The 22,816-nt window shown below is 41.4% G+C and overlaps 1 protein-coding gene across 3 annotated transcripts; it reads left to right on the top strand.

Moving 5' to 3' along the window:
- Positions 1-831: 831 nt before the first annotated feature.
- atp2c1 (ATPase secretory pathway Ca2+ transporting 1) lies at positions 832-22,816 on the top strand. Of its 3 annotated transcripts, none has more exons than XM_046877309.1 (27): positions 832-909; positions 9,860-9,964; positions 11,173-11,289; positions 11,541-11,630; positions 11,765-11,800; positions 12,064-12,125; positions 12,271-12,379; positions 12,571-12,720; positions 14,209-14,277; positions 14,396-14,471; positions 14,615-14,681; positions 14,822-14,946; positions 15,797-15,894; positions 16,238-16,333; positions 16,456-16,545; positions 17,451-17,555; positions 17,663-17,819; positions 17,914-18,084; positions 18,206-18,303; positions 18,483-18,533; positions 18,757-18,923; positions 19,059-19,127; positions 19,400-19,516; positions 19,647-19,794; positions 20,178-20,273; positions 20,502-20,643; positions 20,758-22,816. In XM_046877309.1, the coding sequence occupies exons 1-27, from the start codon at positions 886-888 to the stop codon at positions 20,886-20,888; spliced, it is 2,766 nt and encodes a 921-aa protein (XP_046733265.1). In that variant the 5' UTR covers positions 832-885; the 3' UTR covers positions 20,889-22,816. The 3 variants fall into 3 exon arrangements, with proteins under 3 accessions (XP_046733265.1, XP_046733266.1, XP_046733267.1); XM_046877310.1 differs by lacking the exon at positions 832-909 and adding an exon at positions 5,306-5,640; XM_046877311.1 differs by lacking the exon at positions 832-909 and adding an exon at positions 7,746-7,828.

Raw genomic sequence — 22,816 nt, 5'->3', positions numbered from 1 at the left:
TCTTAAACGACAAGAAGTCAATAAAACTTTATTTATTTTTTATTTTATACAATTTATTTATTTATTTTTACATTTTGGAGATTTTGCTTTATTTGTTTTAATTTAAAATTATTTTGCATTCGCTTTTTTTTCAATCTATAACTCATTTTAATTCTATACAGTGATTAGTATTTTGTTCTCACATTTTTTTTATTGTATATACACAGGAACATTTAACATACATACCATAAACATTACAAACACCACATTCACATTTTTCGAAACGATAAAAATGAAGAGAAAGACAAAAAAAGAGAGATACATAATAATAGAAGTGTATATATAAATATTTATTATATAGTTATTATAAAAAGGCGGAGTTTCGATCTTTAATTATGTTCATAGTTTTGATCGCTTTCCGACTTGAAAGTCGTTGTAAAGTTTCACAATACTTTTTTACGTCACTTTAAAAAGTGAAATATTGGGCATCCTTTTTGACCATTTGTGCATATACAACTTACCTAATAATATTAAAATATTTAATATTAACTGACAATGTGACTCATACATACATTTTGTCTATAAATCAGAATAATTATATATTTTTAATTTTCTTTATATTAATTTTAGATCCAGTCTCCATAGCGAATAAACATTCAACCTCAATCCAAAACAAATCTTACGTTATATTACGTTCCGATTTTGTATTTGGATCATGGTCGTATTTTATGGGGCGAGATCTGATTGGTTGCTCCATCCGTCCGTCTTTAGAATCATCCAATCAGAACGCGACCAGAAGTGTATTGAGCTCCCGAAAAGAGCAAACCCCACCCCCTACACGTCTACCTGACGGCTGTGACGTCATCATTCTGCGCCCGAGAGGCAGCAGTGGGGTTTTTGCGGAAGATGCTGAAGAAAAAAGATCCTCTGGTGAGTGGAATGGAGCGGGTTTTTTTTTCTTCATGTTTGTGTGATTGTTTCTGAGTGAAATGTCTCTGCTGGAGACTGAGAGCACAGACCCTGATATCCGGTGGTGTTTGGAAACAGAAGCTGGTGTTCCAGGCGCTGTTTATATCATGAGATTGTAGAGTGAGGAGTTTGTCCTGGGCAGGAATGTGAGTGTGAGGAACACGAGTGTGAGGAACACAGGAGCGTGGAGATGTTCGTGCAGGGGTTGTGTGTGTTTGTTTGTGCCTGGGTCAGTAGAGCAAAACACTGATAACATGCTGCTGACAGCTGACCGGATGTGTGAGAGTTTTGGGGATCAATTCAGGATGTGTTATTAGAAAAAAAACATTCCCTCTGTGTGTGTGTGTGTGTGTGTGTGTCAGTCATGTTATATTATTATCACTGCGTTATAACATACTATAGCTATATTACTGCATACAAACTACTAATATTTTCATTAAAAAACATTAATACTAATTAAAGACTATTTATTTAATTTTGCAGAAGTAAAAAAAAACATCCCCACCCGTTGCGTTTTTCTCACTTGAAAACTTCTTTCCACATCACCCGCAATTCAGACCATAATTTATTTGTATTTATAAAATAATTCTAATAATAAATGTTATTAATAAACCTGACAGATTTGTAATAAATCGCTCACCGCTTCGCTGGAAATTTCTCTAACTTGGACTAATATACACGGCCTCGTTACAAACCGCGCTCAGTAGGATGAGAAGTGCACTAAAGATGGAGGACGAGTCAGTGTTTGTGAGTGCGTTAAGGGGAGGGAGGGAAGGGAGCAGCGCGGTGTTTGGGACGCGACATCGGGTGTTGTAGCGACGCTAACGCGAGCGCTGTTGAATGAAATCCGCGGTGTGTGTGTGTGTGTGTGTGTGTGTGTGTGTGTGTGTGTGTAAGAGAGATAAACAGATACGGGCTCGGATAAGTGTGTGTAGAGATTATTCAGCCTGGACGAATGTCAGCAGTGTTAGCTGCGCTGATTAGCCGCGTGCTGTCTCACACACACTCACACACACCTGAAATGGGTCAAAGTTCTAACACACACACACACCGCGCGTTCGCAGATCCCACATTAACAAATAGTTACGTTAAAAATCTAATAGTAAAATAGAGGAAATCACGTGATCTGCGTTAGCGAGTCACGTGATTGCATAATTGGCCGAGAAAAGGGAAATTGTTGGAGATCGATAGAAACCGGAGCCGAACCCTGCAGACCCTCAGCTCGAGTCTGAATTGAGTTGATTTTTATAGCACTGCCTCGTGCAGTTCTGATGAGGGAAGTGGAGCTCAGTAGATAAGATGATCAGAAGGTGATGGGTTCAAATCCCAGCACTGCTGATTCCTTGAGCAAGGCCCTTAAACCTCAGCTGTAGAACTGAGATACGGATCACTCACTCTGGATAAGGGCATATACCAAATGCATTAATGTAAATGTTCCTCAAGATTAGGCTTCAGATCGCAGGAGAACGTGAGGTGTGTGAGGACGTTTCGTTTGACAGCCTGAATGATTAAAAGTCCAGGTGGAGTCTCAATTAATTATCGATTGTTTACTTGTGTTTAAAAATAAATCATTAAGCGCAGGTTCAATCAGGAGGAAAAAGAGGTTTTAATTGGAGCAATTATAAAAGAAAATAAAAAAAAGATTTGACAGCACCTGTGATGTTGTATAATTATATATATATATATATTAGTCTTTATATCTGCTCCTTAATGATTATTTTAATGATTTTCGAATCTTTTAATCCACAATGATGAAAGTCTGATTAAAAAAAGGATCAATTAATCAATTGTTCATTTTCTAACGAATAAATTGCGTCGATACTAAATTATTAATTATGATTAAAAAGCCGTGTCACAGCTCGTTTCTCCTGCGAACTACAGACTGAGCAAAGAGAAAGAAAGGAAAAAAGAAAACAATGAAAAAAAAAAAAAAAATGAAACAAATACAAATGATAAAAATATAACTATTTTTTTTGCTTAATAACTCGTTTGTCTGCTGTGAGTCAGACTGAAGCGGATCAGACGTCCTGCTGAGCGAGTGCTCTGTGGAAGGGGATTAGTCTTAGTCTCTCTCTCTCACACACACACACACACACACACACACACACACACACACACACAGAGAACTTTCTCATAAATGTAATTGTAAACAGATAAAAAGTGTGACGTGTGGTTTAGGAGTGAATGCATTGTCACGTTTGATGAATGAAACTGCAGCTCTGATCTATGGGTGATTTTTATCTGCTCAACACCAAAGCGGTAGCAGGTGGATGTTTTCTCCGCTTCAGCGTTTTGGACGTGGAGTTCTCAGGTGAAACTGCAGGTCAGATATGAGATGTGCTGAGGAGCGTGTGAGTTGTGTGCGAGCGTAGCGTAGCCTGAGAAAGATCGTTCATCTGTTGAGCGTTGAAGCGCCGGTGATGAGGGTTAGAAAGTGTTTACATCAGTGTATCTCACCTTCTTCCATCTGAGGAACTGTAATGTGGAGATGAAGCGTGATGGGATATGAGTGATCGGATCTGCTCCAGACATCTTCACTCTTTTATTATATGTATTTGTGGAGATAATATGGGGAACAAAGAGTAATGAATAAAGAGATGTTTGTGTGTTGAGTGTATTTTAACAGCTATTTGATGTAAACAGATAAAGTTGTAAGTAATCTGTGCTTCCTGTGGAACGAGTTTCTGCTTTGAGTTGATTTGAACAGATTCACATCTGTGGCATTGCATCTGTATATGACGGAACCCAAACCGGTTCTGCCGTGAAGAACCTGAGTGTGTTGTGTTAGCGGTTCAGAACCTGTAGATCTTTGGGAGTCATATTAATATTCATAGAAATTAATATAATGATACTAATAATAATGCTGTGATTCGATTCCACCTGCCTTTTATAAAGACGTGAAGGGAAAAAATGAAGTCGTGCCTGATTGTGGTGTGAGATGTTTGTCATACCATACGTCGAATCGCATTGTTCCAGGCTTTAAGAGAAGTTCAGGAGAAGACAAAAGCTGTCTTATAAATACATTGTAAAAAAAGCAGGTGTATAAACTGCCCCACCACACCCACTTACAGAGCACCAAATAACCTTTAAAAGACATTGTGTGTGTGTGTGTGTGTGTGTGTGTGTGTGTTTGTACAAGTCTCACGCGCATCGAAAAAAGAAGACAATTCGATATAAAGAGCAAATTCCTACTTAAAAGGGTTCAGTGACCTGTAGCCTGATCTCCAGCGTGACCTCTGTGGAACCCCTGCAGACATGATTTGATTTGTTACACATTCGTAAAAAATGTTTCTACTTTCTTAGAAAAATGAGGTTGAACAGGTTACTCTCACAAACTACACGACTTCTTTACTGACTGTGGTACTTAAAAAACAATACAATTAAACAATTCCACCTTTTGTAAAACATTGTTACGGTGTTGCAGTGTCAGAATGTTACAATGTAACTTGTTGCAGTGTTACAATGTTGCAGTGTCGGAACATTACAGGGGTCGAATGTTAGTGTTGCATTGTTACAATTTTTAAATGGTACAATTTCACTGTTGCAGTGTTTAAATAATGAACCTCGTGTGAAAGTTACAGTGGAACAGTGAGACTCTGAAAACCGAGGTTTTTTGAACATTTCTGCATCATTGTCTTTTAATGTAATTTCCAGTAATGAAGATACACTCCGTGTGTGTCTGTGTGTGTGTGTGTGTGTGTGTGTGTGTGTGTGTGTGTGTGAGAGATCTCTAGCTGGTGTAGACTCACACGTCTGTGCTATCTGTCCGTATTCTGAATGCTGTTTCTCTGGAATACGTTCTCGCCCTCGTTCACTTCCCCTCATTGGAAGATTCTGCTCTAGAAATCTCCCAGAATTCAACAGAACCCGTGATGGAAATTAAGAACCAGTCTCGAACCCGTTTACGAATTGACTTTTTCCCAGTAGAACTCATTTAGTAAAGAACTTTTGAACCTCTGAGTCCTAGTTCTTATATAAAATATTTTATATAGGAACTTTGAACTTTTATCAGATGGACCCTTGAAGAACCCCTGGTTTCCAGGACATTTAGGTTGATAGTAGAATTCCTTTAGGAAACTAAGAGCTCTAATCACCTGGAGCTTTACAGAAACTTCTTAGGAAGTTGATTATCTGAAGATGAGTAGGAAGGAGAAATAGGACCATTTTGTAATGGAACCTTGAAGAACTTCTGGAATTCAGAACTCATTCAGGAAACTATGAACGTTTAATCATGACAAAGAACCTTTGGGTTGCCAAATATTGTTATCAGTCAGCTGATTAGAGGGGGCGTGGCTTCACTCTTGAGTTCCTGTCAAACTTAATGCTACTCCTGTTTGAGCTTCGCCTCTCCCACTTCACCAAACTTCACACACTCGCACACACCTTTCTTCTCTCGCTCACACACTCTACTCTCTCACACACACTCACACTTGGGACGTTTCTCAACAGTTGGACGAATGGTTTCCTTCAGAGGGTTACTGAGAAAACACTTTTAATTTTACACCTCATTCTGAACCTCAGCCAGTACATCTCTCTCTCTCTCTCTCGTGCTCTCTCTCTCTCTCTCTCTCTCTCTCTCTCTCTCTATCTTTCACACACGTTTCTCACAGCAGAACGACACATTTTCTGCTTTTTTTTCCTTTTTTCTCTCCGTACCTGGAGCTCCTCGGGGCAGTCTGCACTGTAATCATGGTAAGATTTACACACTGTCTGCTTTGTTTGTTTTTTCACGTGTACCTGAAAGCAGGTGGAAATTACTGTACTTTAACCTCGGATAAGAGTTTATTCATTCTTCAGGAGAAGTCACACACACACACACACACACACACACACGTGTGCTGGGATAAAGGAATGAAAAAGTGACAGTAGAAATGCTGGAACACACTGAGAATTTGTTTATTAATGTAACGTGTGGTTTATTAGTGAAGTTCTGCGCTGAAACGCTGGTGTGCAGGAGGTGGAACCCTACAGCTGATCTTCCTTAAATAGCAGTATGGTGATGACTGAAGTCTCAGTATTCATGTGATTATCTGAGTTGTGATCAGTCAGTACTGTAACGAAGCCCTCAGATAACCTTCATTATCATTATCTCATTTTATTCACGTTTATTAGCATTCGCATAAATAAATGCACAGGTTGAGAGATGAGCAGCGTCATGGAACCTTCAAGGATCTTCAGATCTCAGATAGATTCGCTGTTTTAAAAGGTTTTTTTTATTTCTGTGGAATTTCAGAAGAAATCTGATCCACGCCACTGTGACGCAGTGTGACGTTGATGTTGATGTTTCTCTTAATTTAATTAATTAATTGTGATAAATGTTACTAATTAATTGATTCCAATGGAATGAATAAACAAATGACTGATCCGGATTAAAACTGTATCGATGTGCACTGTGACCTTCTCTGTCAATCTTCAATCTCTATCAAGATGATTCTTTAACAACTACAACTGCTTTTAGAACCCGTGAGATCTACTGAACCCCTGCAGAACCTCAGAAGAACTCCTGGCAGGTTGTTGAGAAGAATTTAATGAGATTTGTGGTTGGTCTCCGATTCATGTACACGCTTAAAAAAAAAAAACAGGGTTCTTCAAGTGTTCTCATGCGGTTTATGGAGTAATTAAAGTTTTTCCGGTTCTATAGAAAGGTTCTAGATCCTGTAGGAACCTGTTAAAACCTTTCAGTTCACTTGAAGGAAAAAAAGTTTATGGGTTTGTTTGATATTTTTCGATTTCTGAGTTCTACATAAAACTTGAGAGCCCAAGAACTGTTCTTCTAAAAGATTCTTCTTGGAGTTCTGTGTCGTATGGTCCTGAGTAGAACGGTCCCTGTACTAGAAGGTTCTTCTGGGGTTCCTCAGAGGTTCCACATGTACATAATGTTTTTGGTTTTGAGTTTTTTAGCAGTAATTTAAAGTCTGAGGTTCTGCTGAGCATGAAGATGATGTGTCGTGTCTCGAAGCTCCAATTGTGTGAGATGATGTCATATCCTGGATCCCCGGTGGTTAGCCGGTGGTTAGCCGGTGGTTAGCAGGTGTACACAGTGCTAATGCTTGTACACACTAGAAGATTAGTGGTGGTGTTTGGAGGCTCAGTGGGAGTCAAAGCCGTGATGCTGGTGAGATAAACAGACTCTGTTCCTCAGATTTGTTTATAATTGTTATAACGATCTCGTGACTTGTGACTCAGCGCTACGTAATTCACCGCGTAAACACTTTTAACAAACACTCGCTGCTGTTAATCCGTCAAACTGCATCCTACAGGAGTCACTACAAAATAATCCTTTAAAAAACAGTACATTTTTAATACGTGATATTCGTGTGCGATGACGAGCTCGTTTCAACCTGCTGACCAATCAGTGCGCGAGGTGGGCGGGGCATGGATGAGGGAGGGGGGCAGAGGGTTGCCAAATATGAACGCTTGACTGGAGAGATTGTCATTGATATCTCCCAAACAATAAGGACAGGTCTATGGTTCTTAACGTTTTTTAACGTTAAGCTGTTGCTAAAGCAAACGGTGATGGTATCACATATAACACATGCTTACTGACTGATCAGATTCGAGAATTCAGCTGCAACGTGGCATAATGAGTTACTCAATACGTCCAGCAAATCTGCAGAATTAGGATAGAAAGTGTGTGTGTGTGTGTGTGTGTGTGTGTGTGTGTGTGTGTGTGTGTGTGTGTGTGTGTGTGGTGGGGGCGGGGGTGGGGGTAATTCAGTCTGAACCCTTACATCATCTTTAATTACGTAGAATCCCCTCAGACGCACACACATCCCCCGATAAGACGCTTTTGTGTGTGTGTGTGTGTGTGTGTGTGTGTTGTGGACACTCTGTGCTGATGAATTCATCTAAAGAAGAGAGAGAGAGATAACTAAAACAGGTAAATGCTTTTTTTCCTTCCCATTTTTTTCTATCCGTACCACCACAATCTGAAGTTCTGATGGGATCTCTGAAGGTGGGTATCGATCTCACACCACGATGTTAGCAGCAGATCCTTAAAGTACAGTAAGATGCGAGTTCCATGGATCAGACTTGTTACTCCAGTACGTCCCGATTGAGATCAGGGGAAATTGAAGATCAAGTCAACAACTTTTGATGTTCCCCAAGTCGTTCCTTAACAGAGTGGATGAGCAGGGAGCTTTTGAAGGCTGCTGAAACAGACACTGCTAGTAGGGAGCACCGTTGCCATGATTTGGGTAGTTGGTACATAACATCTGAGTAACATCTACATGAGCACCAGGGCCTCAAGCTTCCAAGCAGATCTCCACCCAGAGCATCACACTGATCGCACTGGCTCAATTCCTCAGACCTCCTTCCACTGCTCCATGGTCCAGCTCTGATGCTCACAGGTGCAGTGTAGGAGCTTTAGGTGGTGTACTGGGTTCAGCAGGGCTCTCTGAGCACTCTGCAGCTACACTTCATACACACCAATCTGACTCTGTTCTATCAGAACCAGACCTTCTTCAGTAGTGAAGGAAGATTGTAACCAGGTCTTCTCCCCTCATGCGCATGTATGAACCTCAAGCGGCCATAACCCTGCCCAATATTTTTGGTTCTTCTTCTTTGGTAGGTACTAAAGCCTAGACTGAACCCCTGGAGATGCTCTGATTTAGACGGCTTCCATTTTTTTCTGACTGATAAAATCCACCACTGACATTAAATACATTTAAAATAGTGTCTGAACGTTCAGCTGTGCGCACACACACACACACACACACACACACACACACACACAGGGTTTAATCTCAGACCTGGTCAGTTTGTTTAAAGCTGTGTGTGTGTTTGCGTCTCAGGAAAGACATTGTGTCCACAGAATGCAGCCGTGTTGCGTGTGAAGAACAGCGAACAATTTCTTGAATGATGTCACAACGTATAGTTGTACTTAAACACACACACACACACACACACACACACACACACACACACTCTGAGCTGAAGGTTTAATCCTGTATTCTCTGTCTGTATTAGAAGGATGATGACAGGAACAAGAGAGACGGATTGTTTAGATTTTTATGTACATCTCTAAATTCCTCCATCTACAGTCCTCTTTTCTTTTCTTTTCTTTTCTTTTCTTTTGTTTTCTTTTGTTTTCTTTTTCTCTTCTCTTCCTCTTATTTCTTCTCTTTCTTTTGCTTTCTCTTCTTTTTTCTCTGCTCTTCTTTTTTCTGTCTGTCTGTCTGTCTGTCTGTCTGTTAATTTATGGAAGGGGGCAGTGGGTGAGGGACGGGTTGATGGGAGTTTGATGGAGTTGATGGTAATCAGGGGTTACCATCAATTATCAGTTTGATGGTGTTAATGGGTTGATAAAACCAGTCCATTGATGCACCTCTGGCGCTCAGCACCTGTTTTTTGGCTCCTGTGTTTGTGTTGTTGTGTGTTTTTGTGTAGACTGTGTAGAATGCAGTTGTACTCCTCCTGGTTTTAGACAGATTTGTGTAATGTACAATACGGCACTTCCAGTCTGACCGGTTCTCCGCTGATCCCTCGCTCCTTCTGTTCTCTGTGATTTAAAAACTTTTATGTTCAAACAAAGGAAGAAAACAGATGCAGGAATTCACCCCCCAGCCCACGATGATGAATTTTAACGTTTTGTGTCACGTCACATCACATCTCAAAATCTAATTTCATCTCATCTCATCAATGTCTCTCTGATTTTCTCTCAGACTTTTTCTCTGTCAGTCTCTGTTTCTCTCTTAAAATAAAAATAATCTTCCTGTGTGATGTCACTTCCTGTTTGCTCATTAGGACGGGATTCTTTCTTTCTTTCTTTCTTTCTTTCTTTCTTTCTTTCTTTCTTTCTTGACTATTTTTGTTTGTTATAAACATCGTATAATATTGTGTGTGTGTGTGTGTGTGTGTGTGTGTGTGTGTGTGTGTGTGTGTGTGTGTGTGTGTGTGTGTGTGATTTCAGCTTGCCGAGAGTCAAATCCAGAGTAAAGATGAGACCATGGTCCCGGTACTAACATCCAAAAAAGCCAGTGAACTTCCTGTGAACGAAGTGGTGTGTGTGCTGCAGGTACGTGTGTGTGTGTGTTTGTGCTGCAGGTACGTGTGTGTGTGTGCTGCAGGTATTGCGCTTTTAATAATGAACATCGTCTCAGAGCAGCTTCACACAGATAATTTGATGTGGATGAAGATGTTGTTCAAGTGTAAGTTTGTCCCTGATGAACAAGTCGGTGGAGACTGTGGTAAAGAAAAAACTTCCTGAAAAACTCCCTTGAGAGGAACCAGACTCAAGAAGGAACCTCATCCTCATCTGGGTTCCACCGAGTGTCCATTTATTACAGATAAACGATGTTGAGGTGCAGTGATGGAGATCAGAGTAAACTGTAGTCCTGAGTCAGTGTAGCAGACTGTTGATATTAACTACAGTCCAAATCCTCAAAGCTCCTGTTATTACTCCAGAGTTTCATGGATCTCTAGGGCGTTGATGAGAAACATCTTCAGCTGCACAGAGACGCCTCCAAATGAAGAGAACATCATCCAGTGGCAGACCAGGACGAAGTGGGAAGAACCATGGAGGGAAGAGGAGCAGGAGCAGTGATCACTGTAACCTCAGGAGCATGTTCAACTCCACTGAGAGAGAGAGAGAGAGAGAGAGAGAGGAGAAGTATATGGATAATTAAGGCTCCGTGTTGTTAGGGAAACTTTGCAGAAGGTAACACAGACATGAGGATCTCTGGGATAAGAGACGACCCACCACACCACTGTCAACAAACCTGAGTGAACGTGTGAGAGTGAGGATACGACAGCATTCAAATATCCCAGTTCACCAAACACTCCATATCCATGATCCCTCCAGATCTGTGCCTTTACCTCACAAACACCTACTGACTAAACACTCCACTAAATAAATATGTGTTCAGCCTCGACTTGAACACTGAGACTGTGTCTGAGTCCCGAACACTGATTGGAAGGTTGTTCCATAACTGTGGGGTTTATAAGAGAAACATCTGCCCCCTGCTGGAGTCTTCATTATTTGAGGTACCAACAAATAGCCTGCACCTTTTGATCTAAGTAGGCGTGGAGGATCATATTTCTAATTTTAGCAATATTTCTAAGGTGACAGAAGGCGATTGTGCTAATATTATTCACGTGAGACTCAAATTCACATGATATTTTCTGTTCTAGTGTGTCTTGTAGTATGTAGTGTTCATGTATCAGTCGTCATGGTAACACAGGTGTCTTTGTGTGTGTGTGTGTGTGTGTGTGTGTGTGTTTCAGGCTGACCTGCAGTTTGGTCTCACTGACACAGAGGTGAGCAGGAGGAGAGCGTATCACGGCTGGAACGAGTTCGACATCAGCGAGGATGAGCCGCTCTGGAAGAAATATCTGTCTCAGGTGAGGTCTCTCTTTCTCACACACACACACACACACACACATATATGCACAAATCTGTGTGTGTGTGGTTTACAGTGATCACAGCTTGAGCCTATAATGAGTGTTTATAGATCAGTGTTTAATACACAAGAACCCAAATTCATTAAATTTTTATACAAAACATGTGTCTGTGTGTGTCTGTGAAAATGTGAGAACAGTTACTTATCTCTCTCTCTCTCTCTCTCTCTCTCTCTCTGTGTGTGTGTGTGTAGTTTAAAGATCCTCTCATCATGCTGCTGCTGGCGTCGGCGGTGATCAGTGTAGTGATGCGTCAGTTTGACGACGCTGTCAGCATTACAGTGGTGTGTGTTCTCTCTCTCTCTCTCTCTCTCTCTCTCTCTCTCTCTCTCTCTCTCTCTCTCTCTCTCTCTCTCTCTCTCTCTCTCTCTCTCTGTGTGTGTGTGTGTAATGCTCTGAACATGTTTTTTTTTTTCAGGCCATCATCATTGTTGTAACTGTGGCCTTCGTCCAGGTAAAGAACGATGTGATTCTGAGGTGTGTGTGTGTGTGTGTGTGTGTGTGTGTGTGTGTGTGTGTGTGTGTGTGTGTGTGTGTGTGTTTTTAATTGATTTATTTTTAATTGAAAATTTAACATTTTATTATATTTCTGATCAAAGTGAATCAACTGAGAGTCACTAAAATTATCTTCTCATCAGTAGTGTGTTCAGGTGTGTGTGTAGAGGTGTTTTGAGATGCGTTTGTGTGTGTGTGTGTGTCTGTGTGTGTGTTTATCAGGAGTACCGCTCGGAGAAGTCCCTGGAGGAGTTGGGGAAGTTGGTTCCTCCTGAGTGTCACTGGTGAGACAGAGACCCAAAACTCTCTCACACACACTTGTTAAACTGGTCACTGTTTGCTCCAGGGATAAACTGAGCATGTCTTACCTGATTGATTGATGTGTATGGGGTTACAGTGTGTGTGTGTGTGTGTATATGTGTGTGTCAGTGTTAGAGAAGGCCGTCTGGAACACATGCTGGCAAGGGACCTTGTACCCGGAGACACGGTCTGTCTGTCTGTGGGTGAGAGAGTTCCGGCTGACCTCCGTCTGTTTGAGGTGTGACGCACACCCACCCACCCACACTGTATACACACACACACACACACACACACACACACACAGGAATATATTTGTATACATCTGTACACATTTACACAAATATTTATCCAGTAAGAGCTTAAGGTTATACTTCTTTACTCTCTCTCTCTCTCTCTCTCTCTCTCTCTCTCTCTCTCTCTCTCTCTCAGTCTTTAGATCTGTGTGTAGATGAATCCAGTCTGACAGGTGAGACCACGCCCTGCTCTAAAACCGTCGCCCCTCAGCAGGTCAGTGGAGATCTCACATCCCGCAGCAACATCGCCTTCATGGGGACGCTGGTGTGTTCTGGCAAGGCTAAGGTAACACACACACACACACTCACACACACAGAACAGTCAGATATGATGTAATAGCGAGCTCTGAAACACACTTGATGGAGCTCAGTTAGGGAGATGTTCTATGCAAAGCACATGCAGTAGATGATGATCAGGGGTGTACTTACTTTTGGACATGTAGTGAATTTGAGAGGATTATAGTGTTTAATAGGTGTGAGGAGGGGACACCCCAGTAAATGTACATTCCGTAAATGCATTCATTCAAGACGTCACACTTTATAAAACCTAAACATCTGACACGCACCTGCTCACCTGATTCTCTCATCTACACCTCGACTTCCTCCACGCTCACTCTCACTCTCACCGCTGTCGCCACAGCATTTTCATATATCTATCTAGATCATGTAAAGTGTATATCAATAACACAATACATGTTTATTAGGGGTGTAACTGCACACGTATTTCGGATCGGTGCACACGTGTACAGAATGCAATCCTTTTTACGGGCGGAACACAAGTTACAATCCGAGTTCCCTCAGGAGCGTATTAAGTGGCGGACCGCTCGTTTGTTTTAGTTTCCGCCTCGCACTTTGAGCACAGTGTCACTGTTTTTTAATTTTATTATCAAACATCAAAACATACACAACAATGCCAGGGGTGTAAAAAAGAAGAGAATGAAAGAGTCCTGACAGATCAGCATACTGAGGGAGTGAAAGAGAGAAGGATGGAAGAATGAAGACATTTGTTAAAGAATGCTGAAATAAATAGAACAGAATAAAATTTTATTACATTTAAAACACACACACACACACTTATATACATCTGCATTACCCAAATGGAGTCTAACAAATGTGAACTCTTGAATAAAAAGTTTCCATTAATTAAATATTATTTCATCAATTTAATTTGGGCCAATTAAATCCATTACTCAGTTTAATCAGTGTAATGTATATAATGTAAATATGATTTATTTTATTATGTATATATATATATATATATATATATATATATATATATATATATATATATATATATATATATATATATATTAGGGCTGTTAAAATTAATGCTTTAACGCAGTCATTTTAACGGCACAAATTTTATTAACGCGCAATAAACGAAGCGCTCATTAAAACGAAATTAGGCGAAATTAAAACACGTCACACATTTATTCATGACGTGATTTCTTTACTCAGATATAAAAAAAAGATTTCAAAATTTAAAATCATTTTTCATCACTAAACATCAAAGCAGCAGCGGAATCCATCATGATGCAACACATCCGGCAATCAAATCCGTCCGTGTGGAAACATAGCAAAAGTTCTGTATGGTGTCCTGATGATTGATGACATGTTGATTAGAGCATTAAACACTTAAAGTATTAATTTAAGGTAAATTTAGAACAGATACAAATGTGTGATTAATTTTATTGTGATGAAATATTTGAATGGATTGACAGCCCAAATGTTTATTATTTCATTTTATTTTCCTGGTTTATTTTTTGTGGTTTAGGGCATCGTCATAGGAACAGGCGAGGACTCGGAATTCGGCGAAGTCTTCAAAATGATGCAGGCGGAAGAGGTACAGCTGCATCCAACACACACACACACACACACACACACACACACATCTCTGCTGTGAAGTGTGTGTTTTATTAGATTTGATGTGGATTTGATTTAATGATGTTTTTTTCCTACAGTCTCCTAAAACTCCTCTGCAGAAGAGCATGGACGTTCTCGGGAAGCAGCTCTCGCTCTACTCCTTCTGCATCATAGGTACGATGATGATCCGAGCAGCACTAACACACTAGTGAGCTGTGTGTCGGTGTGTGTGTGTGTGTGTGTGTCGGTGTGTAATCACAGATAAAACCGTTCTAGTATTATTATGAAGCACATTAACACACTTGTGATTCTGCCAGGTGTCATCATGATGGTGGGCTGGATGCAGGGGAAAAACCTCCTGGACATGTTCACTATTGGAGTCAGGTACGTATCTCACACACACACACACACACACACACACACACACACACACACACAGCTCTTCTCTTAATAAAAACTTCATCCATTCTTCATTTCTAATTCTGTGTGTGTGTGTGTGTGTGTGTGTGTGTGTGTGTGTGTAGTTTGGCAGTAGCTGCTATCCCAGAAGGCCTTCCCATCGTAGTGACGGTCACGCTGGCTCTGGGTGTGATGAGGATGGTGAACAAAAGAGCCATTGTCAAGAAGTTACCTATAGTTGAGACCCTGGGTACATTTTCTTTTCTATTCTTTCTAGTTTTTTTGTTGTATTTATTATCTTGATCTCCTTTAAGGTTTTTCAGTTTTATAGCTTTTTTTTTTTACTTCTTTATTAATTGATTAGTTTATAAATTTGTATTAATTAACATTAATAATAATAATTATAATAATTTGTAATTAGAAAAAAAGTTTTAGTTATAATATATATATAGAGTTTAGTTATAACTGAAATGAGTTTTCTTATGAGGAATTTTGAAGGTTGTGTAAATGTTTAGTAGAACCAAAATAGAAGGAAAAGTGTGTGTGTGTGTGTGTGTGTGTTTGTGTGCGTGTGTACATGCTGAAGTCTTTATGTGTGTGATGAGATTTCTGTTTGGTAATTAAGTAATAATTACATATTTACTCATCTGTGTGTCAAGTCGCATTTCCAGTTCAGTTCCTTCACTGAAGTGTTTAGGGGTGTGTGTGTGTGTGTGTGTGTGTGTGTGTGTGTGTGTGTGTTAGTTTTGGGTGTGTGGTTTTATCCGTCTCAGAACGAACACTGAGCAGCTCATTTCATTTCTCCCACTGGTTTCTTTACCGACCTGAAAAGTGAAAGTCTTGCTCACATGTATACACAACATCCCATAATAAACACACAATCTGACGTTTCCACGTGTTCCAGTCAGAAATAAACGCCATTAACTTTTATTCAACTCCACTACAAACCACTGAACTTTATTCTTTATCTTACTTTTATTTGTTCCTTTTTTCTTTTTCCTATTTGTTTATTTCTATATTGTTCAGGTTGTTTGAGGTCATTTTGAGGTCACACCTTTTTTGGACCTGAGTTTGTGAATATTTTGATGGATTTCTCGCAGGTTGCTGTAACGTGATCTGCTCAGATAAAACAGGAACTCTGACGAAGAACGAGATGACGGTCACGCAGGTCTTCACCTCGGATGGACAGCGTGCTGAGGTCAGTGTGACGGTGAACTGCAGCGCCCCCTCCTGGTTCACTAAAGTTTCAGATGTTTAAAATCATAGTAAAAACATTTCTATAATGTTTTAAAACGATTTGTATAAACTATTATATTTATATCATATTATTTCACTTTATAAATATATAAGACTAATATAATAATAGATGCTTAAACTAATAAATAATATAAATAAATCTTTAATATTAAATATGAATAAATAATTAAGTACATTAGGTAAATAGATATTGCGAGTAAATTATATAAGCTCAATCAGCCTTTTTCATTGTGTGTGTGTGTGTGTGTGTGTGTGTGTGTGTGTGTGTGTGTGTGTGTGTGTAGGTGACAGGTGTGGGCTATAATGGAGCTGGTGAGGTGCTGATAGATGGGAAGGTGGTTCACGGCTTCTCCAACATTTCCATCAGTAAACTTGTGGAGGTGAGACTCTGCCCACCATCAGGGTCCTCCAGGAGACGCTGTCTAAACATCAGTACCTGACGTGTGTACGTGTGTGTGTGTGTGTGTGTGTGTGTGTGTGTGTGTGTGTGTGACTCCTGTAGGCTGGCTGTGTGTGTAACGATGCTGTATTGAGGAACAACACACTGATGGGTCAACCCACAGAGGGCGCTCTTATCGCTCTGGCCATGAAGGTGAGATGTGCGTGCGTGTGCGTGTGTGTGTGTGTGTGTGCGTGTGGTTCCAGGGCCGGTTTATTGCCTTTTCGCCCATGTTTACACACTAATTATCCACTTCTTGGCTGTGCGTCTGCACCATGTGGTGTGTATCAGTGTGCACTGGAATTTTTTTATTGCTGATTATTTTATTGTTAAACACTCTCTCTCACACACACACACACACACACACACACACACCACAGCCGGATATGTTAATGTTTTGCAAGTCATGAAACTGTTTATTTGTCTGTGGAAGTTGTTTTTGTTTTTTGGAGGTAATTTATGTTTCTGCTTTTTAATAAACACTTTTATTATTTATAAAGTGAACAATAATCTGTGGTTGTTGATATTTGATATGTAGATTGATTTCTCGTTGCTAAACCGTTTCTCGAGTGCGTTCTCTCAGCACTGCTGCTGCTACGTGAATATGACGTATAAACACTACAGAGACCGAGGCGTGTCCTGAGAGTCACACACTACAGATTAACATGGCAGAGGCAGAGCTGTAACCTCCTGCACACACAACAGGAACATGGGTTTATTTGATCTTTTCTACACTATAAAGGTGTGTGTGAAAGAGACATGAGTTAGAAATCAGAAGGTTTTTGAGTAAATTAATGATTTGTTGTCGGTCTGAACCAAAGAAATAAAAGTGAACTTTCTGTACTTTATTGGGTTGCAGAGCATCTTATTTCATTGAAAGGTATAAAAATTGATCACACTGCATCGTAATAGGGTTTAATCATATCGCTTTATATGTATCTTTAATGAATCCTCTTGTTGTCTCTGCATCAAGATGCGAATTGTTTCGGCCTCAGTTATGGAGCTGTGTGTGTGTGTGTGTGTGTGTGTGTGTGTGTGTGTGTGTGTGTGCTCTTCAGGTGGGACTGGAAAGCGTGCAGCAGGAGTTTGTGCGTTTGGAAGAGATCCCGTTCTCCTCGGAGCAGAAGTGGATGGCTGTTCGCTGTGTCCATCGCACTCAGCAGGTCCATCACACACATTTATTTACTGATGCTCTCTCTATCTCTTTCTCACACACACACACACACACGATTAACTGGAGTACAAATCAGCTCTTTGTTTTAAAATGCAGGACAAACCAGGAGTGTTTTTCATAAAAGGAGCCTTCGAGAAGGTGATCCATCTCTGTAAAACGTACCACAGTAAAGGCGCCTCAGTGCCTCTGAGCAACCAGCAGAGGGAGCTGTACCAACAAGAGAAGACATACCTGGGCAGTGCAGGACTCAGGGGTACACAAACACTCAGTACATTGGGGATTAGTGATGATGATGATGATGATGTTGAATATTGATACATAACCTTTGATCTTCTCTCCATCTGCAGTACTTGCCTTTGCCTCGGGATCTGAAATGAGTTCTCTGACATTCCTCGGCCTGGTGGGCATCATCGATCCTCCGAGGTCAGGCGTTAAAGAAGCCATTCACACGCTGGTGAACTCTGGAGTGTCTGTCAAAATGATCACAGGAGACTCTCAGGAGACGGCAGTGGCCATCGGTGAGCTCATGTTTGCTCTCTCTCTCTTTATTTCTCTACTGAAACATACAAGCGCTGTTAATTTACAGAATGTTTGTGTGTGTGTGTGTGTGTGTGTGTGTGTGTGTGTGTGTGTGTGTAGCCAGTCGTCTGGGTCTGTATTCTAAAGGAGCTCATTGTTTGTCCGGAGACGATGTGGATGGCATGGACATTCAGGAGCTTTCACAGATCGTCTCCAGGGTAACGCCGTCATCTCCCATTTTATTATTCACCAATATCACCAATATCACCATATCAATATTATATTATTGGTCATCAATAATTACTGGGCCATGAAAAAAATCCCTCACTGTGTGTGTGTGTGTGTGTGTGTGTGTGTGTGTGTGTGTGTGTGTGTGTGTGTGTGTGTGTGTCCACAGACAGTGGTGTTTTACAGAGCCAGTCCCAGACACAAATTGAAAATAGTCAAGGTGAGACAAACAAATCTATAGATGAAGAACCTGTAGATGGATGGGTGGAGTGTTTGGATGTTTGGGTGGATGGATGTTTGGGTGGATGGATGGGTAGGTAGGTAGGTGGGTAGGTTAGTGCACAGGTCCCCCTAAGGATGGTAAAACCAGAGAGTGTGTGTGTGTGTGTGTGTGTGTGTGTGTGTGTGTGTGTGTGTGTGTGTGTGTGTGTGTGTGTGTCCAGTCCCTGCAGAACATTGGTGCGGTGGTGGCGATGACTGGTGACGGCGTGAATGACGCAGTGGCTCTGAAGGCGGCTGACATCGGCGTGGCCATGGGTCAGACGGGGACAGACGTGTGTAAAGAAGCAGCGGACATGATCCTGGTGGACGACGACTTCCAGACCATCATGTAACTGACCTTCAATACTATTTGTCTTAGATTGCTGTTACAAAACATCTGGAAATTTGTGTATCACTAGAGGAGTGTGTGAGATGTGTGTGACGTCAGCGCTGATGTCAGCCGTGTTCTTCTGACTCTCTGCAGGTCGGCCATCGAGGAGGGAAAAGGCATTTACAACAACATCAAGAACTTCGTACGTTTCCAGCTCAGCACGTGAGTGTGTCGTTACATCACTTCCTGTTGTTATTACTATTATTATTATTGCACAAGCATCACACACTCTAATACATAAACACACACACACACACATTCACATTGTAGGTCACATGAGCATGAAGCTAATGATGTCACCAACATAAACAAAGGTTCAGGTTAAAAACATACTATAGTGAGTTATTACATTATTACATGCAGATATTATATGTGTGTGTGTGTGTGTGTGTGTGTGTGTGTGTGTGTGTGTGTGTTGTGCTTTTGTTCCTCAGGAGTATCGCAGCTCTGACACTCATCTCTCTGGCCACACTGATGAATTTCCCGTCTCCTCTGAATGCCATGCAGATCCTCTGGATCAACATCATCATGGATGGACCTCCAGCTCAGAGGTCTCTCTCTCTCACACACACACACACACACACACACACACTCCCAGGCAATTTTGGTAAAATAATAATTGTGGACATTAATTGTGTGTGTGTGTGTGTGTGTGTGTGTGTGTGTGTGTGATTTGTACAGTTTGGGCGTGGAGCCTGTGGACAGAGACGTGATCCGTAAACCTCCACGAAACGTGCGAGACAGCATCCTAACACGCAGCCTCATCGCCAAGGTCCTCGTCTCGTCCTTCATCATCGTCTGTGGAACGCTCTTCGTCTTCTGGTGGGAGGTGCGTCTCCAAACCTCTCACATTCACTCCATCTTCACAAAAGACATCATAAAGCTGTGAAAAGTCCACACGGCACAGAACCCGAAAAAATACAAAATTATTTTTAACCAAAAATATTTACACCCTGCCGTGAATATCTATATACCTCTATAATCTGTTCACACACACACACACGCACACACACACAGGAGATTATACTTTGATGTTCTCCTAAATTCAGTTCTGTGGCTCTGAAGGCTTTAATGCTTTGCTGGGAGAAGTGTGAGTATCTACAGATAGTCCACATTTACATAGAGGGTGTGTGTGTGTGTGTGTGTGTGTGTGTGTGTGTGTGTGTGTGTGTGTGTGTGTGTGTGTGTGTGTTTGCGTGCGCATGGGTGCAGCTGCGGGACAATGAGATCACACCACGTGACACCACCATGACCTTCACCTGCTTCGTCTTCTTCGATATGTTCAACGCCCTCAGCTCTCGTTCTCAGGTGTGTAGTGCTCACACACACACACACACACACACACACACTCATTGTGTAATTACATTAAACATCTGTTTTAGTTACATTGTTACACTGTTATATTTATTACTTTGTTACATTTTACAACAATCCACTCTCTCTCTCTCTCTCTCTCTCTCTCTCTCTCTCTCTCTCTCTCTCTCTCTCTCTCTCTCTCTCTCTCTCTCTCTCTCCCCCTCTCTCTCTCCCTCTCAGACCCGTATGGTATATGAGATTGGGTTGTGTAGTAACAGGACGTTCTGCTTCGCGGTTCTCGCCTCCATCATGGGGCAGCTGCTGGTCATTTACTTCCCTCCTCTGCAGAAAGTCTTTCAGACCGAAAGCCTCAGCATTCTGGGTAACGAACCACACCCACACCATCGGCCTCGTCCCAAACGTCCCTCCTGTTTTCTCACTGTACCCACAACGCTGTCCGACACTGAAATCTTACTCCTTTTGTGTTCTTCTGCAGATCTGCTCTTCCTGGTCTGCCTGACGTCCTCCGTGTGCTTCGTTTCCGAACTCATAAAGTCACTGGAGAGGTGCAGAGGAGGAGAAGAGAAAGACGAAAAAGACGAGTGTGACTCTTTCCATGAAGTATGACGAACGCTGCGTCTCTGCGAGCAGCGAACGGCATCTTCTCGCCCTGAGGGAGGGGGTTGGGAGGTTTTGAGGGGTTGGGGGTAGGGGGTGGTCTGATGGAGTTGATTGGATTTGCACTGGCTCGTTCACGTCTCGGACTTCAGGGCAGAGAGGTCGAAGGTCATCCTGTTTTTGGGTGGCTTTTTTTTGTGTTTGATTTCTCCTGGTCTGAGCGCTGAGGGAGAACCGGACCCGTCTCGCACCTCCCCTCTGTGCTGCTGTAAGACTCCACTATGACTCCATAACGTCTGGACGAAGTGTGTAATCAGACTGTCCACGTCTCCTGGTTATATACACCTCGAAATTTTTCTATTCTCTCTCTCTCTCTCTCTCTCTCTCTCTCTCTCTCTCTCTCTCCGTCTCTCAGCTCCCTGAACTGTTGCTGGTTGTAGTTTTGTGGAACAATACGTCTCGCGCCTCTGCGTATTCAGGCCTCGAGCTCGGGTCCGTCGTGTCCTGTGGGCCAGTGAATGGTTTTAGGTTTTAGTTTTTCTTCTTTCAGTTCGTAACCCGGTACGTTCACGTCGTATCCAAAGCTGTGACGAGTTTTCGCGCCGTTCCCACGGTAACACGGGCACACGCCTGACCTCCACCCGCGTATGAAGGAGAAACCCCTCGATGCCGAACTCGAGGTTTTCCTATAATATTCCTATTCAGTCTCAGACACAGCTGACCACTATATTATTATTATTATTATTATTATTTTAAACGGTTATTTCCACACAAAACGGGCGATTAGACAATTTCCGTAGCGACGTTCACGTGCACTGTTGGGCTGCAGCGTCGGTGAAGACCATCATGAAGAAAAGCACTGAGATAGATAGAATCCTTTAATGATTATTACGATTTTTCATTTTAAATCTGCACACAACATGTGTAACACTTAAAAACGCATTATCAGCAAAAAGAAACGCACCGTTCGCTTTACCTCAGAGACGCTTCTGCTTCCTGCTTCCTCTTCCTCTTCTGCTTCTTTACTCGCCACTTTATCACAATAACCCTATAATCCTCCATCACAAAGCAAATCGTTTGATGTTATTTTTTAGTCGTGTTGCGTTTGAACACTGGATCGCTCGATTATTGCGCACTTTGTTTCTAGTTTGCGCTGACTCCTCCCCCTTTCTTTTGGCCCCGCCTCTGTAGCATAGTTTGAGCACTTTTGAGTTTCTTGATAAAATCGTTTATTCCTAAACGATTTCATGAAGCTTGCTTGCTGCGTTTGGGGTAAAAAGCCTTCAGCACTGTGTGTAGAAAACGTTCTGGTGTACGTCATGTTTACACGTGTGGGTGAGGACGTTATTATGAAGACATTACTATGGGTTTATTTTTTTTTTTCTTTTCATTTAACAAAACGTACTACAGAATAAAATCAAATGATGGAGCCAAAATGACCGACTACCTACAGAAGAACCCTGATGCTAAGAATAAGAAGAATAAGAAGATTTAGCTGTAAATGTCTCTGTACAGCAGAACGCATTCCCAGTCGAACGCCGCGAGCCGACGCGTTCAGCTCCACGCTTTTCTTCATATTGAGGAACGATACACTGAATGGTTTTTCCCCTCCCTCGCTGCGTTCGTCTCCACACGCCGACCCGCTGAACGCTTCCGCAACCGGTTTTGTTTTTGGGTCAGTGGATATTACGTGTTTTTTCCCCTCTTTTTTTTCTGAGAGTGAACTGGTCACAAACCTGAAATGGATTTTGGGGCTTATTATTATTATTATTATTATTATTATTATTATTATTATTATTATTATTAATAACTGATTTTTTTTTTTTTAAATATTGTATTTAATTTATTTTCAGTTATGCACAATTGAAGTTTATGATCTGTTGTGGCTGTTTCAGAACATGATTGTACATTAAAATTTCTACAAATCTTTAACAAGA

The sequence above is a fragment of the Silurus meridionalis genome, chromosome 21 (genome assembly GCF_014805685.1).
Source record: "Silurus meridionalis isolate SWU-2019-XX chromosome 21, ASM1480568v1, whole genome shotgun sequence".
NCBI classification, from domain to species: domain Eukaryota; kingdom Metazoa; phylum Chordata; class Actinopteri; order Siluriformes; family Siluridae; genus Silurus; species Silurus meridionalis.
Note: the sequence above shows the minus strand (reverse complement) of the source record. Positions and strands in the feature narration are given on the sequence as shown.

Bases quoted from the DNA above. Each gene is read 5' to 3' on its own strand.
- atp2c1 (XM_046877309.1), top strand. From the start codon at position 886: ATGCTGAAGAAAAAAGATCCTCTG. The intron at 18,085-18,205 runs GTGAGCTCATGT...GTGTGTGTGTAG, and splicing joins GGAGACGGCAGTGGCCATCG to CCAGTCGTCTGGGTCTGTAT. The intron at 18,304-18,482 runs GTAACGCCGTCA...GTGTGTCCACAG, and splicing joins TTTCACAGATCGTCTCCAGG to ACAGTGGTGTTTTACAGAGC.